At 47.8% G+C, this 17,038-nt stretch overlaps 2 protein-coding genes across 7 annotated transcripts in view; one reads left to right on the top strand and one right to left on the bottom strand.

Annotated features, from left to right (window-relative positions):
• Positions 1-17,038, top strand: part of LOC135919931 (transient-receptor-potential-like protein) — a 397,285-nt gene that overhangs the window by 59,742 nt on the left and 320,505 nt on the right. The window lies entirely within an intron of this gene.
• The window catches only part of LOC135919932 (BBSome complex member BBS7-like), a 69,624-nt gene that overhangs the window by 19,607 nt on the left and 32,979 nt on the right, over positions 1-17,038 (bottom strand). For 3 of the 4 annotated variants that reach the window (XM_065453947.2, XM_065453949.1, XM_065453950.1), the window contains exons 13-15: positions 12,793-12,867; positions 7,234-7,442; positions 2,993-3,157 (exon numbers count right to left, since the gene is read on the bottom strand). In XM_065453947.2, coding sequence (XP_065310019.1) covers positions 2,993-3,157; positions 7,234-7,442; positions 12,793-12,867 — 449 coding nt within the window. The remainder of the gene's footprint in view (positions 1-2,992; positions 3,158-7,233; positions 7,443-12,792; positions 12,868-17,038) is intronic. The other variant, XM_070534947.1, reaches the window with a different exon arrangement.

Raw genomic sequence — 17,038 nt, 5'->3', positions numbered from 1 at the left:
CAGTGGAGCCTGCCTGCTGAAATTATGGGTTCACGGCACTGAAATATTTCCATCTCGGCTATTATTGGGCAGATATGAATTTTTTTTGTGGCAGAACGCTCTCTAAAGGACATGTCACAACTTCCAGCGTATAACCAAGTTTGCTATTGGGCCTGGTGAGGGGCCCTTTAAACGGACCATGAAATTATTTTGACCATTTTGTACAAACGTGCCGAGTCGTTAGACCCTGTCCTGCTGATCATTAATTGACACATTCAAGTGCTCCGCGTGAAGCGTGTAATTTATTATAAGGTCTTCTAAATGTACATCACTGCCGATCGCAGCACATCACTCGGCTGAATTTCAAGCCGCTCCTACCCATTTGACGTCATTTACCCTAATGACGTTAGTAGGGCGAGCTATCCGACTGGCTGCCCAGGGCACGTCATCAGCTTTTTCCAACTTTATGGTGAAAAAATGTTGTTCGTAATATTTGGCATGTTAATTTGTCTCTATAAAAAGAAAGTGATAGAGAGAGAATGCACAAGAACAATTTCTCACTGCACTTAAGCACGTCCAGACCCTGAAAGCGTCGTCTGCTTGTGTTACAACGTGCTCCATTTTGAAGAGAGCTCCGCGGTCAGAATCGGTTTCACTCTTTTCGCGAGCACTATGACTCGTTTTTGTTTCCTTGGGGCTTCAAACGTAGCAACGGGCAATATGTCAAGCTGCGATCAGCAGACGAGCGGTCTGGCTGCAGCGCATCGGCCTGCCGCTATCCGATCGGCGCCAGAATTTGCACGTTTGCGGCCGTCACTCTACTGCGGAGGATTACTACCGCAATAGCGTTTTGCGAGTCCGATATTTGGGTAAACGCAAGCGCAAGAGGACAGGGCCTGACCGTTTGACCGTGCCGTTTCACGGGATGAGCAGCAGCGCAAATGTGAATGGTATGCACGGTGCAGCCACCTGGTGGCACAGAGCTCAACCACACAGAATAGCAGTAACGAAATGTATTCTTTTTTGCTGCTTGTGCAAAATTTTCGCAGGAGTGTAATAGTTAGCACGTTGTTTTTGTAAATGTTTAAAATGTTTTATACTTGGTTAGAGCAACATTAGCCCTTTGTTTGGCTGGTTAAGCTGTGCACCAACAGATGCTGAACCGTGCAGACCTATCAGGCTGCTCACATACGCCTACGCTAAAGTTCCTTCATCAGCTTGAGTTTATGTCTCCAGCCATCCGTCGAAACGCCTAGCTCACCTGTGGTTACTGGAACGTCAGATACGTTCGGCGCTGCGACAGAATGCTCGCAACGCACGCTGCTTCGATAGCTCTCGCTTGGGGTCGACTGCCAAGCAGCTGCTGGAGAGGTTGGAAACTTTGTGCGCTCGCTCCTAGAGAACCGGAAGTCGATGACACGACGTACCATCATGAGGCAAGCCAGTGAAAGCGGAGCTTAGCCCCGATCACTCGGCGAACGAGTTGAGGAGAAAATGCGTGCCTATGGAGGAGGGTATCATGTTCTCGCCCGTAGCTCTCTTAATATGAGTCCCTTCACACATATTGTGGTGCGAATGATTAACTTTCATTTTTACCTTACGCGTCTACAAAATTTGTCCGAATCGTTTCAGGGGCCTCGGACACTAAAGGCAAATACTAAGTCGACGTGGACTGTTGAGATACCATTCCACAGGCCTCGCAACGCTTGTTTCGTGCCATGAAGAGACTTAGTTTACGAGAAAATTGCATCTTAAGGGTCCGAATACATTTACCGCAATTCAAACTTCCCGCCGCCCTTTGCTGCCGTCGGTGAGTGAAACGGTGCCCGACAGACGGTGGTACCGAGACAAGGCAGAGCAGTGGATTCGCCGCTGGAGCTTCTTTTTGGTCAAGTGGCATAGACCCACAGAACACCTATATAGATAAACCGTTCAGGCACCCCACGACGTCATATGCAAGTTGAATTTTCTGCTACTTGCAGTTCGTGCGAGTTTCGCGAGCCCCAAAAACCAGCGCTCCACAACGCGATGACGAAAGTACTGTGAAACGCGAAAACGTGGGCGGCGCGGAGTCGAGCGAAAATGAAACCTTTCGACTACCCGCTTCGTTGTCACGAGTTATTTCAGAGAGTTCTTTTTCCTAAAAGTGAAATAGAGCTGGACAAGTAGCATTTTATTTCGGCTTACAATACAAAGCACGGATGTTTTTTTGCAACAAGTGGTTGAGTACCAGTGACAGAATTTGAATGAGGAATGCTTTCGTGATCGCGCAAGTACTTCAATGTCCCGGGGGAGTCTCTACTCATGTCCGGCATTTACGTCAATTTCTCGATTATTAAGGCTCTGTGCACGATAATTAAGTAAAACTCTTGCTTGGGCTAGTTGGTTCATGCTTGAAGTAGGTACAGGCAAGGCGCAGAAGACCAGCACTTAGGACGTCTTGTCGTCTTGTTGTCTTAGGACGTCTTGTCGTTTGTGTTCTTCTTCCTAAGTCCTGGTCTTCTGCGCCTTGCCTGTACCTACTTCGTGCACGATAATGTTGTCGCCTCAGAGATTGTCGAGAACGAATCCGTCATTTGAGCTTGACTTAATATTTACCTGTAGTGTCCCTTTAAGTGCGACAGTTTCGAGCGATGCCACACTACATGACGTGTACGCAGTATAAGGTAACTCTGGCTATGGGATCATCTTTAAACATATCCGTTTTTAATCGATCAAATCGACGGCCGGTTACGGCACCAGCCACAGTTTCGCCATGTTGGTCGTGAGCGTGGTGTAGACATTGCCTCCTCATAAGCGCGCTCTTTGCGACGATTTACTTTTCGCTGCGTGTGTACACTCACTCGTCTAAGTGCTTGAGGATCTCATGATTGTGACCCGCAGTGAGCTTGTGTACATACAGCGGCGAGCATTTACACAGAAAGTTTGCTCATCCTGCGCACAAATGTCTACTGATTCAAGCTGGATGGTGAGGCCGGTTAGTTTCCAGCTCTGGTTGATCAGTGCTGCCTACCTGTAAACGCAAGTGAGCAACGTCCCGAGGAACGTGGAGACAAAGTGAAGCGTGGCCGAGTCCGTCGCCGGTGGCCTCTCGGCCACCTCCGGAAGGCTCAGCACCAGCCACGCATGCATCTCGGCCAGGCTGAATGGACCGCAAAGTTTCAGCACATTCAGTGGCCTGCGGGAAAAACGCTCTGTGAGGCCACAGCAGGCGGGTCTCGCGTTTGTTTTCTTCGAGCCAACTGCTGCTGAAGGGAAGGAACGGCTTTTGAGCTCAGGCAGCGCAGTAGATCATTAAGTTTATATTATAATGTTCAGGCTGTGCTGAGTTGTCCGTGCAACCGATTGGTACACGCTACTCGTCAGCGGTTCACTTCAACCACGCATTGGCTGCTATGGCAAAGTATTTTCAACATGTGGCGACAGGTACACTTAACATTACATTTATTTTGCTCTATTTTAATCTGACTAGCACATACTGAGCCTATTGTGCGTTTCTGAAAATTGATCTGAAAAACTGTGTTACTGCTGCAGCTTGCCACACCCTGACGATTCCGATTTTCAATTTTATCATGAAAACCTGAAAATTATACTGCCGGTAAAAATGTTTCTAATAATAAAACTAGCCCCCTCCCGCACCCCCGATGCCTCATCTTAAGAGAAAAAACAAACAGATAATTACTCTTTTGACTTAGTAACTTCGAATACCTTCAAGAAATTATTAAATTTACCAAGAGTGTTCACGAGCAAAATCAAATAATTGTCAACGTTAGCGTATCGTGGTATATTGCATGGTTATTTGCACGGTGTCTCGCGGATGAAAGGAACCTCGATGTTCTCGCCGGACGCCACGCCCTCTCCTCTGCCAACACTTTTAGCACTTTAGCACTTAAACCTGCATCCTCAGTAAAATACCTTGGACTACATTTTCACTGCGACCTATCCAGGAACTCTCACCTGAATCATGTTTCTAGAAAACCCGCACATTATCTTGCTTAATGCACAATATTCCATATTTCGATTCGCTATGACATTGTACATGCTGTGGATCATGATGTGATTAGATATGGTTCAACTCTTTGTGGTCACTGCTCAGGTCGGTAGAAAAATAGAGAGAATAAACTCTAACTTATGTTGCGCGTTGAAAAATTTGGAGGACGCTTAAGCTTCGCCTTCAAGAGTGGAACGCGACAGCGTTCCCGTCGACCCGCCAAGGGGTGTAACACAATGCGCTACGGCGCAGCGAACACTTACGAGGCGCTCCGCATCGGACTGAGCGTGTGATTGGTGGGTGCATATTGGTGCATATACTTCGGTGTATATCGGTAATTATGAGCATGTAACTTACAGAAGTTGCAGTTACACGAGTAGCGAAGTGCGTTTCCGCCACATTTCTTCTGCGCTTTCCGCACACGCAGAGTCATCTTGCGGCAAACAGAGAAGACCCCCCTCCTCTCAATGTACGGCGCTGCCCCCGACAGGTGGCGCGCCACGCGCGCATTGGGGCATTTTATAGACCGTTGACCATTACATCGGTAATATACAGGCTAGCAATGCAGGCAATCAAATTAAAGCTTCAAGCATGGACAGAGAATAATGGCATTTTGGGAGAGCTTCAGAATGGTTTCAGAATAGGTAGGCGTTTAGATGACAACTTGTTTGTTCTTACTCAGTGTATTGAAATATCAAAAGCAGAAAGCAGACCATTGTATGTGGCCTTTTTTGACATTACAGGAGCCTACGACAACGTGGACCGCAACATTTTGTGGGATATCCTGGAAGGGGAAGGCTTAGGTAACGATTGTATACAGCTTTTGAGAGAGATTTATCTAGAAAATACTGTTTGCGTTGAATGGGAAGGGATGAGGAGCGAGGAGAAAGTTCATATCAACAAGGGACTGAGGCAGGGGTGCCCTTTATCGCCGCTGTTGTTTATGATGCACATGGTGAGGATGGAGAGGGCGCTAGAAGGAAGTAATATCGGGTTTAATCTCTCATACAAAGAGGGTACAGTAATATAGCAGCAACTCCCAGGTTTATTTTATGCGGACGACACTGTGTTGCTAGCAAACAAGCAAAGTGATATGCAACGTCTGGCTAATATCTGTGGACAGGAAGGCAACGATTTAGGCTTGAAGTTTAGTGTTAGAAAATCAGGTGTTATGGTATTCAATGAAAACAGTGAACAGATAGTGGAGATACAGGGCCAAGAAATACCTCGGGTAGCAGAATATAAATACATTGGTATATGGATAAACGAAGGCAATGGATATATGGAAACACAGGAAAAAACCATAACAGTAAAGGGGAAGAGAAATGCAGCCATAATGAAGCACAGAGCGCTATGGGGATACAATAGGTACGAGGTCCTCCGAGGTATGTGGAAAGGTGTAATGGTTCCAGGACTTACTTTTGGAAATGCGGTTGTTTGCTATAAACCAGGGGTACAATCAGGACTCGACGGGAACCAAAGGTCAGTGGGTCGCCTCGCATTGGGCGCTCACGGGAAGACTACAAATGAAGCTGTGCAGGGTGATATGGGCTGGACTAGTTTTGAAGTAAGGGAAGCTTGCAGTAAAATTGAGTATGAAGAACGGCTGAGGAATATGGAAGAAAGTAAATGGGCTGGGAGAGTGTTCAGGTATCTGTACAGGAAAAACATTGATTCACAGTGGAGGAAAAAAACTAGGAAGCTTACCAGCAAGTATGCGGCCTGTAGGGTGGACAACACAACAACAAAGGTCAAGCGGAAAGTCAGAGAAGCTGAATTAATCTCATGGGTGGCGGCAATAGAAAAGAAACCTGCCGTGAGTAACTATACTTAAGAGGAAAAAACGAAATCAGGAAAGAAACCATTTATGATAACTCAAAGGGAAGCTCATTACTTTTTGAAGCGAAATCAGGATGCCTTAGAACACGCACCTATAAAGCGAGATATAAGAAGGAAGAAGAAGCATGTGCTTTCTGTGGTAAAGCTAGGGAAACTACGGAGCATGTTTTATTAGAATGTGAAGACGTCTACCCAGCGGTCGGTTTAGGCACCACTGGCCTCCATGAAGCCCTTGGGTTCAGAGGGAGCAGTGGTAAAGCAAACATGTCCGCAATAGACATTAGTAAGAGGCGACTGGAGGATTGGTGGAAGAAAAGTAGGGAAACGACAAAAGACGGAGACGTACAAAAGCACAGTTCGCAATAGGGGATCAGAAAATTTGGGCGTGGTAGTTCATAGTGTTTTTTTTTTCATTGTTTAACCTAGGTAGACTATTAGGCAGTATAGTAGCAAGAGCTTGGTGGCGCAACCCACCGCCCCGTTCCAAAGGGGACGCTCATAACATCCATCCATCCATCCATCCGGGGCTGTGCGGGGACCGGTGCGAGGCGTCCGCGGCCCCGACTCTCTCTCCCTTGACGACGTTTCGCCGTGCTCTGTCACGGGTTGCAGAATCAAGCGTCCTTCCCCCTCCGAGACACCGAGTTCTTTGGTTCGTTCCGCTTGCTCAGGCGCACGTTTCGTTGCCGCGTCTAGGTGCTGCGATCTGCGATTTCTGCAGGGTGCGCGTAGTGCCGGTAGCTTCATATGCGCTGTGCTATCGACGTTCGTTTGCGTTGGAGCGAGAGAGACATCAAGGTCAATTAGATCGCTTCTCGTGCCGCGATTCCTCACTGCAATATTTTGAGAGTTGCCGCGCTCATCGAGCGAAATGTATTCGTGTTTACTAGTGCGCGCGTGGCACCATGCTTGTTAATTTAGTAAAAACATGTTGGCGGGTTAGTTGGCTTGAATCCACGATAGAATGTGTAAGCGCGACTGATTGAGTTCTTGGAAAGAAAGAGACACACAAAGACAGCGCTGTCTCTGAGTGTCTGTTTCTTTCTAAGTCATTGTTCATTCGCGCTCACATATTATATCATTGTTAATTTAGTTAGTAAGCGAATCTTTAGGTGTTTATACGACCGATAAATCTACTATCCGTACTTCGTATTGCTATCTACTAATTCGCTATCGCAATCGGCGCTTCGCCTTTCGGGCAGAGCCACGACATTTTTAAGCATTTTACTTTGAGGAATTCGTTGGTTCAGTAACGTTTCTGTGCCACGCAGAGGGCTCGCGTGGTTCGTAATGTGTGGTTAGGAACGATTTTTCGCTCACAAGACGGTCGGCGCCGGTCGCCGACACCGGATTTTTTTGCGACGCGGGGCCCTTATCGCTATCGCCTTAATATAACGTGGAAGTCAATAGAACTGAATGGGCACCTGTCCTGGTCATCCACGGAGTGCGCCCGCCGGTGCAGCGAGAGTGGCCGTATCTGGTACTGGCGCAGTTGGCAGCACTTTGGCTGCAACTGCGGAATGACGTAGGCACGCAAAACGCCCTGCTGGCCTTCGATGGTGCGAATCTTGACCTCGAGCCTCGATGTGTTCGCCTGGCACCGGAACGTGGCGAGCAGGTAGTTGCCACTTGTCTGCACACGACAGAGAGAGTGTCACTGAAGCCATCCTCTCCAAACGCTAAACTTTCCCTCTGGAAACGGTCATTGCTCCATAAGACAGGAAAGGGTTTAAAACTGAACCGGCTGTCAAGAAGCATCATCTACGCATGGATACTGGCAGCGACAGCTTTGCAAACGATTACGTATCCTGTTCAAAACCGTTGACATTTGCTTTTTACATGATGCATCCGTTCACAAAAGCCCTGTTGAAGCACGTTTAGCGTGTTGACTTTAAAGCGACACTAAAGGCAAATACTAAGTCAAGCTAAAGTGATAGATTAGTGCGCTAGAATCTCTAAGGCGTCAATATTATCGCTAACAGAACCTTAATAATGAAGAAATTGAGGTAAATGGAGGACATGATTAGGGACTCCCCTGGGACATTCAAGCACTTGCCCGATGACTAAAGTACTCCTCAGATAAATTCAGTCACTAGTACTCAACAACTTGTAGCAAAAGGCATCCTCGTATTGAATTATAAGATGAAAGAAAATGCTACTTGTCCACTCCTTTCATTTTCGGAAAAAAAAAAACTCATTGACATTACCGTTGACAACGACGCAGGCGGACGAAAGGTTTTGTTTTCGCTCGACTCTGCGCCGCCTGCGCTTTCGTGTTTCAGTACTTTCCTGATCGCATAATGTTGCGCTGATGTTAGTGGCTCGTGAAACTCGCACAAACTGCAAGCAGCACGAGAATTCATCTTCCATGTGATGTCGCGGGATGCCCGAGCGGTCTACTCCACTTCACCAAAAAGCAGCTGCAGCGGCGAATCCACCACTCTGTCTTGGCTCGGTACCGCCGTCTGTCGGGCCCAGTTGTACTCACCGACGGCAGCATAGGGTGGTGATGGCGTATGCAACGTCACCATTCCCCCGGTTGGGTGGCGGGCGATTTGAATTTCGAAAAAGGTATCCGGACCCTTCAGATGCAACTTTGTTGTGAACAAAGTCTTCTTGGTACGAAACAAGCATTGCGAGGTTTCTGGAATGGTATTTAAACAGTCGGCGTCGACTTAGTATTTGCCTTTAGTGTTAAGTCTTACCTTGCGCTACCGTGAACCTTGGTCGCACTTATTTTCATAGGAGTCACTACCGTACACTGCATCTAGCCAAGACGTTTATTTAGTTGTACTGAGAGCCATATCAAATGGAGTGTCTTAAATTTAGCGAACGTAAATATATTTAACATGGCGCACGGAAGGCTTTTGCGCATACGCTGCGAACTATCAGATCTAGAGTATCTAAGCACAGAGAAGGAAGGTGAGTTGTTCAAATAGCATACTAGCGGTTTTCTTTGGATTTAGCGTTAACAGTTTTTCATGGCTTCCTAGCTGGTGTGATAAAATGAAAGAAAACGGGGCACCCTCATGGCATTGAACTCACCACTGCATTTGAAAGAAAATACTTGACAATGTTGCAACCTACAAGAGCCGGCAATTTCATGACGACTGCCTATTCCGCCTGTCTGCGCCGCACGTTAATCGAGAGCTTCATACTCGAAGACGCAAGAGAATTCGTACCCAAGAATCTAATCTCTACTCGTGTTTTTCGGCAGGACCCAAGCAGATAACGTTCTGAGGCAGAACGCAAGCCTTTTGTATCCCTTTATGTATAGTCTCTATGGTTGACGATGAGGACTTCGACATATCTTGTTTCCATATCCTGTGAGTTTAATGATGTAAATGGCTACAAAAGTAAGCAACGCTGCAGTCCTACCTGGAAAACCTCATAGACGCTGCACGGAAGACTCCCTTTTCCTGGGGGAACGTTGTACAGTTTTGCCGCAGAAGCGTTTTAGAGCCACGTTCCTGTGGCAAGCGTAGGCGTTCCTGGCTTAATTGAGCGAACGAGCAGAGTGAAAGATTCGAGCGAACGTGGTGCGCAGCCGGGGGATGAAAAAAAAGCGGCGAGATAGATGAGGCGCCAGGTGGAAAGGGGAAGAGGGTATGGCTGAAACGTGAGAAGAAAAACGTAGTGCAGTGAGGGTGCCTACGAGATGGCGCCAGATTAGCGTGCGTCGGCTGGGAGGTTTGTCGCCGGCGGCTTCCTTGAGTCGCGCCGACGCTAGGCCCCGCACACTCTCAAGTTCAACAAATGGCCACAGAGGGCGAAAAAATCGACAGCGCGCCTACGCTAATAAAACGAGCATAGTAGAAGCACTCAAGGGATGCCCGCGTTAGTTTCAATATTTCCCGCTAGAGGCTCCGCAATAAGCGCAATTTCATATTATAAACTTTCTTCTACAATCGCCGAAGCATTTTTATTACATAAAGAAGAGTACAAAATTATCATTGCTAATTACATATTGTACTTTTTATTAGTAAGTTTATTGTTTTTGTCATTATAAACGCAAATAGCGGTCAGCATCATCGATCTTCCACGTGATCTCTGGTCTGGATTCCAAATTTTTACGGGTATCTGCGAGTGCACGGGGGCACGGATTCATTCGTTCATACATTTAGACTGGTTGCTTCTTTGTTGCTGAAACTAGTTTATCGCACTTCGATGTCTCGCGTTGTTTAACTTCGGGTGAAGTGACGTGTTTGCAAGCGGACATGTAACCCCGAAAGCTAGGTTTCGGTTGTGAGCCATGTGTCTGCATCGAAACGGGAACCGTATTCTGCGACTGAAGACAGCAGTACCGGTGAGTCGTTTAATATCGCTGCCTGAATCCTTATGTAATATTGCTCGCGTTAACTTACAGACGGAGGCAGGCTAACGAACTAGATGCTGCATTATATATGGGCAGTCAGGACCTCCCGTTGCTGCTTCCGAAATAAACTTTTAGTTCGAGGCCAGCACTATAGACACCTTAACGAAAGGCGAAGCGATATCGGAACACGCATCATATTTTTTCATCTCGTTGTATCCGTAACCATGGGCGACTAAGTAGCCGTATCAATATACTTTTTTTCGACAGCACCAGCAAATTCTTTCGTCCACAGAACCGAATAACCATTTGATAAAATGAATATAAAGTACTGAATATAATGTATTAAACAGTTGCGCGCATGGTACTTCACCAATATTTCGTACCTGATGGTTGCAAATGTTATGGCTCATGAGGCCGGAAATGCAGCTAAATTTAAGGTTCAACGGTTCGACGCCCACCCAAGGTCGTGGGTTCAAGTGTCCTAACTCTACCCTTATTAACTGTGCCTTAATTCGCCCTAATTTACACCAAAGGTCGTGGGTTCCTCCCGCACCAAAAATCGTGAGTTCGACTACTACCAAAGTCTGTGGGAGCGAGTACTTTAATTAACTGTGTCTTAATTAAGAATGCCTTAATCAACATCGGCTTAATCAACACCAAAGGTAGTGGAATCGGGTGCCTTTATTAACTGTATTAGTTAACTGGGCCTTAACATCACCTTAATAACAACAAAGGTCGTGCGTTTGACTCCCACCAAAGGACGAATGTTCGACACCCCTATAGTAGGTGCCATTGAATTTTTCTGACATAATTTGACTGCATAATTTGACCGCATGGTCAAATTTTCGACCCAAGAGCCATCTAAGGCTATCGCCTTAATATATGAATGTCTTTGTTTGCTTGCTCTATACGGACTAGCACCATTACATTTACGCACTCGCATGTCATCTGCAGCAAATAACAAAAATATGCAAGTAATTTTTATCTTTGTGAGAAAGCAAAACTCGCCCAAACACATGAACACCGGGACCCTGTGCATAGTTGCTCTGGCTGTGGGTGGTTCCAGGTAAATTTTAGTCTACACATTCGTAGTCGGCTATTCAGTGTCATGGACACATTGCGTGCAGAGTATATATGTCTGCTTATGCCCAGATGTATTCGCGCTGCTTTGTTTAAAAATATCGCATAAATGGGTTTCGCCGTTTACAGTAAAATATTCAATTCCGATTGCATATACATCGTCAGCACAGCTAGAGGTAAGAAAAAAAATCGTACTAGCAGCACTTCTTTAAGGGACCCAGGGCATCCACGCCCTGTTGTTTGTTTAGTATGATGCGTTCATTGCGGTGCTGTAGGATCAAGTCATACCTCACAGGCTAATGCGAAGGTAGTTTGAGGTGACTGAAATAAAAAGACGCCGTCATCTCAGCAGTTGAGCCCTTCCAATGTCCTGGCGTCAAATTTCCCTAGAAATAAAATCACTATCTATTTCCCCAATCAAGACATAAAACGGTTCCCCAAAACTTCCCCAGAATTAGCCATGCTGATCGGAAGTTTACCAAGCGCGCTTGCCCTATATACCGTCCTCTTCTGCGAAGCTTCGCAACTCTTCCCCTTCCCCGCTTCGCTCAATGCCACCTAGACTTTCCTCTATAGGTGACGTTTATTTCCGCGTGCTCATATAACAAAAAATGGGTATTGAAATAACAGTGACTGTTACCGAGTAAAAAGTAATCGACCAATTCATAAAATTCACTCGCAATTCCGGCCCTGCAAAATGCATGTCCAGCGAAGCAGTTCAAAACCACCATTACAACTACTGAGGGGGTCATGCGGTGCTTTAGAGTAATAGTGGCAATGGGACTAATGATAATTTTGACAGCACGTCGCCACCCATAGCGGTGCTGTAACAACACTGAAAACAGTTGCTAGGCTGGCGGCGCGGCAGCTTGTGCCACAGTAATCTTTACCGGGAAACGCATGCGGGCCGTGCCACGTGCTTGCCATTGGTATCGAGAGCACCTTATCATCAAGTACGGGATTCGGATGCTTTATCTGTGCGTGTTCCTTATTGAAACGTATACTGCTGTGTATGCGTGATTCCAAAATACTATGTATGCACTGCTCGCCTCACTTTGACGAGTGCTTGAAACTTGTGCTTTACGAGTCGGGGCTCCTGGCCTGCACTGCCGCCGGGATTGGCCCACATTTTCGCTACCGGACGCGAAAAACGCCGACCAGCGAGAGGCTAACAGCGTCGCTGTAAAATGTTACCAGAAATATATTTCCTTACAAATAAATCACTACATATAATTCATTAGGCAACGAGTCGCGACTTATGTGCAGCGCAGGCAAGAGAGTGTTTTGAGACGCACGCACACATACACACGCAGACATGCACACAAATAAAATAATGTCGCGTGCGCCGAAATAGGCAATATTTCAGGAAACTAATCGCCTGCCCCCATTGCAGACAGGCTTGTGGCAACAGTTTACATCCTGCTATTCATACACGTGCCAGCCGTTGACCGCCCTGCATACAACTGTCTCTTCAGTGACAGTATTGCTTGCTCTATTTACAATAGAGTTTTGAAAGTGTAAATGAGCGTTATTCAAAGCTCGTGCTCATGACTTTATGTTAAGCACGGGTGCAGACGAGCATGCTTACTTGAGGGTCGCAGGACGTGTAACTGACAACGGCTGAGTTCTTGCTGCTGTCCAAAAGATCCACGGGTACGTTGGACTGCAAATAGAAGCGATGTGTGTGAGGTTAAACAGCGTGGGCTCCCCACTTCACCTTGTAACTACATATTCACTCAGTCCTTCAGTCCTTTAATGTATTACAAAGACAACTGGGTAACGTGGCATTTATGAAGTAAATTACGTAGACTGTAACGTCGGCCACTCAGTATATACCAGTGCTACCATTTGCAAAGTGATTTACCCTAAATCAAAGGATATTAACTCTCATTCAGGAAAAAAGAAAAGATAATTAGCATTTGGCTGAATTCATAGTTGCGCTAATAAACCATTTAATTATTCACTACGACCTGCCACAGTTGCTCAGTGGCTCTGGCGTTGTGCTGTTCAGCACGAGGTCACGGGATCGAATAGCGGCCAGGGCGGACGCATTTCGATGGGGGCGAAATGCGAAAACACCCGTGTACTTAGATTTAGGTGCACGTGAAAGAATCCCAGGTGGCCCAAATTTGCGGAGTCCTCCACTACGGCGTGCATCATAGTGATAAAGTGGTTTTGGTTCGTAAAACCCCATAATTTATTTTAATTATTTATTCCTTAGGGCACAAGCTAAAGCCAAACAGTCTGTTTAGCCCTAAGACGAGTGTTACGCCCCCAGACTTGCTGTATGCCTGGTGAATCATGTTCGAGGACTTCTGGCAGCGCATATATCTACTGCAGAACTTGGTACCAAGCAACCCTGGGCGTCGCACCTGCCGCATCGTTGCAATTGCAGCCGCGTGAAAGGCGCCCTCTCAAAATCGCATTGCGATGCGTGCGACTGAGCTATTTCTAGTCGCACACACTAGCCGCAGCACAACATTTAAGCGGTCCACTACCCCGTCGCACGCTGTAATTCAGGAACGACTAGCCTTATAAATAATTCATCATTTTCAAAAACCTGTAATTAGTTCAAGATTATTTTTATACGAGTAAAGCAAACTATAAAATACTCTTACACCGCTGTGGTGTAAGTTTGTAAACAGGGATAAGGTGCCTCAGACAGGCTGGCCAACGTTTCGATAGGAGGACCTATCTTCGTCAAAGGCGGCCTCGTCATCCTCGGCGTGTTAGTTTTAAAGGGTTAGTGCAGTGACGTAACGTGCGGGTCTTGTCGCTGGCGGCTGGTTTTAAAGAGAGAGATTACCCAGAGGAAACAAGCGCTGTCGTCCGACGTCTGTGAGCTTCATTCTCAAGACTAGTGGATAAGAGCGTGAGAGTGGGCACGCGGGGAGAAAAGAAAAGAAATAGAAGCAGAAAAAAAGGAAAAGGAAAGAAAAATTACCGACGATTACGTTACTTACTAATGCGAAATTTGAGCGCAGCAAATAAGCTGTTTCACCTTTTCGATAGATTGAGGCAAAGAAATCGAGCAACACATGTATGCGCTATCACAGAATTTTTTTTTTATTTTTCACACATATTCCTTTAACAAAGACTCCACTAACAGTTCTTGACAGTCATGAAGGAAGCTTTGTGGTCGGAGAAATAGACTGATATATGTTCGACTTGGTACACCAATGCTTGATTCTCAAAGACGAGATCTATACAAGTGCCTCGCGAGGTTGTCACAGGCGTACACGTTACGAGCGAGAGGAACGGGATGTTCTCCCGCATAAGTGTTAGGAAATTGCGGTTTGTCTTTATGTCAACATTAAAGTTCTTCGGCGGCGCGAACTGCAGGGTCTTCTCGGCGGCGGCGATGAGCTTCTGCTTCAGCCTCGCTTACTGCTGGTTGCTCTCGACGGCGGCGATGAGCCTCCGCTTCGGCGGCGCGAACGGCAGGGTCTTCTCGGCGGCGGCGCTTAGCCTCTGCTTCGGCGACGCGTACTCCTGGATCATCTCGACGGCGGCGACGGTAAGCTTCTGCTTCGGCGGCACGCACCTCTGGATTCTGACGGCGACGGCGCTGGGCCTCTGCTCTGGCAGCTCGTTTAGCAGCAGCAGCAGCAGCAGCAGCAGCAGCAGCAGCAGCAGCAGCAGACGGAGGACTTCCATCGGTCGTCTCGCTCATGGCTCAGAAAGAACTGGCAGATAATTTCGCAGTGGCGAACGGCAGCGGCAATTTCGGCTCGGGCGGTGCACATATACAGATCCGCCGCCACCGATCTGGCTCTCTGATTGCCACCGCACAGGGCGAACGGCAGCGGCAATTTCGGCTCGGGCGGTGCACATATACAGATCCGCCGCCACCGATCTGGCTCTCTGATTGCCACCGCACAGGGGTTGCATTGGAGGAGGAGCGAAGAAAGGAATTAAGTTCGAGCCGGCGCTTTGACAACCGGAGACTCGCAGGAAGAGGGGGGAGGGGGGCGGCGTGTACACCCAGCGGCAAACGATGGGGGCAGAAGCGCGCGCAGCAAGCGGACAACACGATAAAGGGAGGAGGGAAGAGATAGCAGCGACTGACTGATGCCGCTGACGCCGATAGTGAGTCAACCCCAGCTGCGGAGTTGGTTTCAGGGACAACGCCGCCGATGCCGACACAAACAATATGATACCCTCGCTTCCGCAGCGCTAAGAACCAGGTCTAGCCGTGGGAAGGTGGTCACGTATTCGTCGACGTGCCGGGGCCTACGTGAAATAACCGGCGCGTCGGCAACTGAAGAGCACCCTATCCGCCACACAAGAACAGGGGGGGACCCTTTCCTCCTCTTTCTGCATGGCGGCGACGGTGTTCTATGCAGTCACGTTATCTTGACTCTCTAGCGGCGTCAGCGGCATCCAGCGGTATCAGTCGGTCGCTGCTAGCGCTGGGGGGATGAAAGGGGGGCGGAGCTGGTTACGAGGCCGACGACAACGCCGACGACGACGCGAAACCCAGGAACGGACGCCAAAGAGCTGCGCTCTAAAAAAGGGGGTTGGGGAAGCCAGGGCCGCACAAAGACAGACAAAAAAGGGGGGGAGAGTAAATGAAAAAGAAAGAGAAAAATGAAATTTTTAAGAAATACGGGGGCTTGGCAGTGTGTTGGGGATGCGAAAGTTTAGGAGGTATTCAGGGGAAGTCGTTGGCGGCATGTTTTTGAGGCGTTAGAACGGCCGGTCAAGCGGACAGTGCGCGAGTAACACAAAAGACAAAAAAAGACAAAAAAACATGAGTTGAAAGTGACTTGAGTAGCATAGTAGCAATACGTCGAGTAATTTTGAAATAGTTAAGATGGCGACGAGGAGTCTGCGGTGCAATGTATGGGGTGACTGAAAGGCAGCGGCATGGTCTTTCAAGGGGCACTGCCCCAGGCGCTCAACGTAGGTGTCGTTACGGCGGCATCCAGAAATGGCGATACTCTGGGTTGAGGCGCCGAAGAAGGCATATTGACTTCGGAATGTGTTGTTGTTGAAGGATGTGTCGTGTACGCAAGTACCACGCTGACAGCTGCAGAAAAAAGCTATACATCACTGAGCGAGAGTGCGCCACCGTTTGGTGCATCGAAAAATTTCGGCGTTATTAGCACTGCCGCCTCTTTTACGGTCGTTACTGGTCATCACGCCTTGTACTGGTTCGTGACGCTGAATGATAGACACGTGTCGGTCATCCGATACTTCATTTACAAGAATACGACTTCGACGCCACCTGCAAGTATGGAAATAAACACCAGGATGCTGTCTTTCGTTGTCCCCTACCACCGTCTTCAAACGCTGCTTGCTTACCACCTTTCATGAGCACACCTGAGGGTGCGCCTCGTGCAGTTCCTTCGTTCGCACTTCATGAGTGGCTTCCCTCTAACCATCCTCATACGCTTGCGGACCCTCAATGTCTTCGCGGATCATCTCGTCAGCCTTATGCTCGGCTCCGTCAGCAGGGGAACTTGAAAATTGAACATTCGATGCTATACCAGCTCGGGGGGAGTTGGGGTTCTTCCTCCCGAACACCTCTAAATTCCTGTTACTTCTGGCCCGCATATTGGATAACTTTCACAACGATGCCACTGCCAGTCATTTTGGTTTATATAAAGCCCATGAGCGAATCCACAGCCGGTTCTCTTGGCCTGGACTTGCAACCAGCGTAGTGAAATAATTGGCTTCCTGCTCGCACAGCTAACTCCGCAAACGACTGACCTCACCTCCGGTTGGACTGCTTCAACGTGTACCGTGCCCTGAAGCTTCTTTCGCGGTTGTTGGTATCGACCTGTGTGGATTGCTACCCATATCAGCTCACGGTAACCAATCTGTAGTCA

This window comes from Dermacentor albipictus, chromosome 3 (assembly GCF_038994185.2).
Source record: "Dermacentor albipictus isolate Rhodes 1998 colony chromosome 3, USDA_Dalb.pri_finalv2, whole genome shotgun sequence".
Taxonomy (NCBI): Eukaryota; Metazoa; Arthropoda; class Arachnida; order Ixodida; family Ixodidae; genus Dermacentor; species Dermacentor albipictus.
The sequence above is the reverse complement of the archived record's forward strand: the minus strand, read 5'-3'. Positions and strand labels throughout refer to the sequence as shown.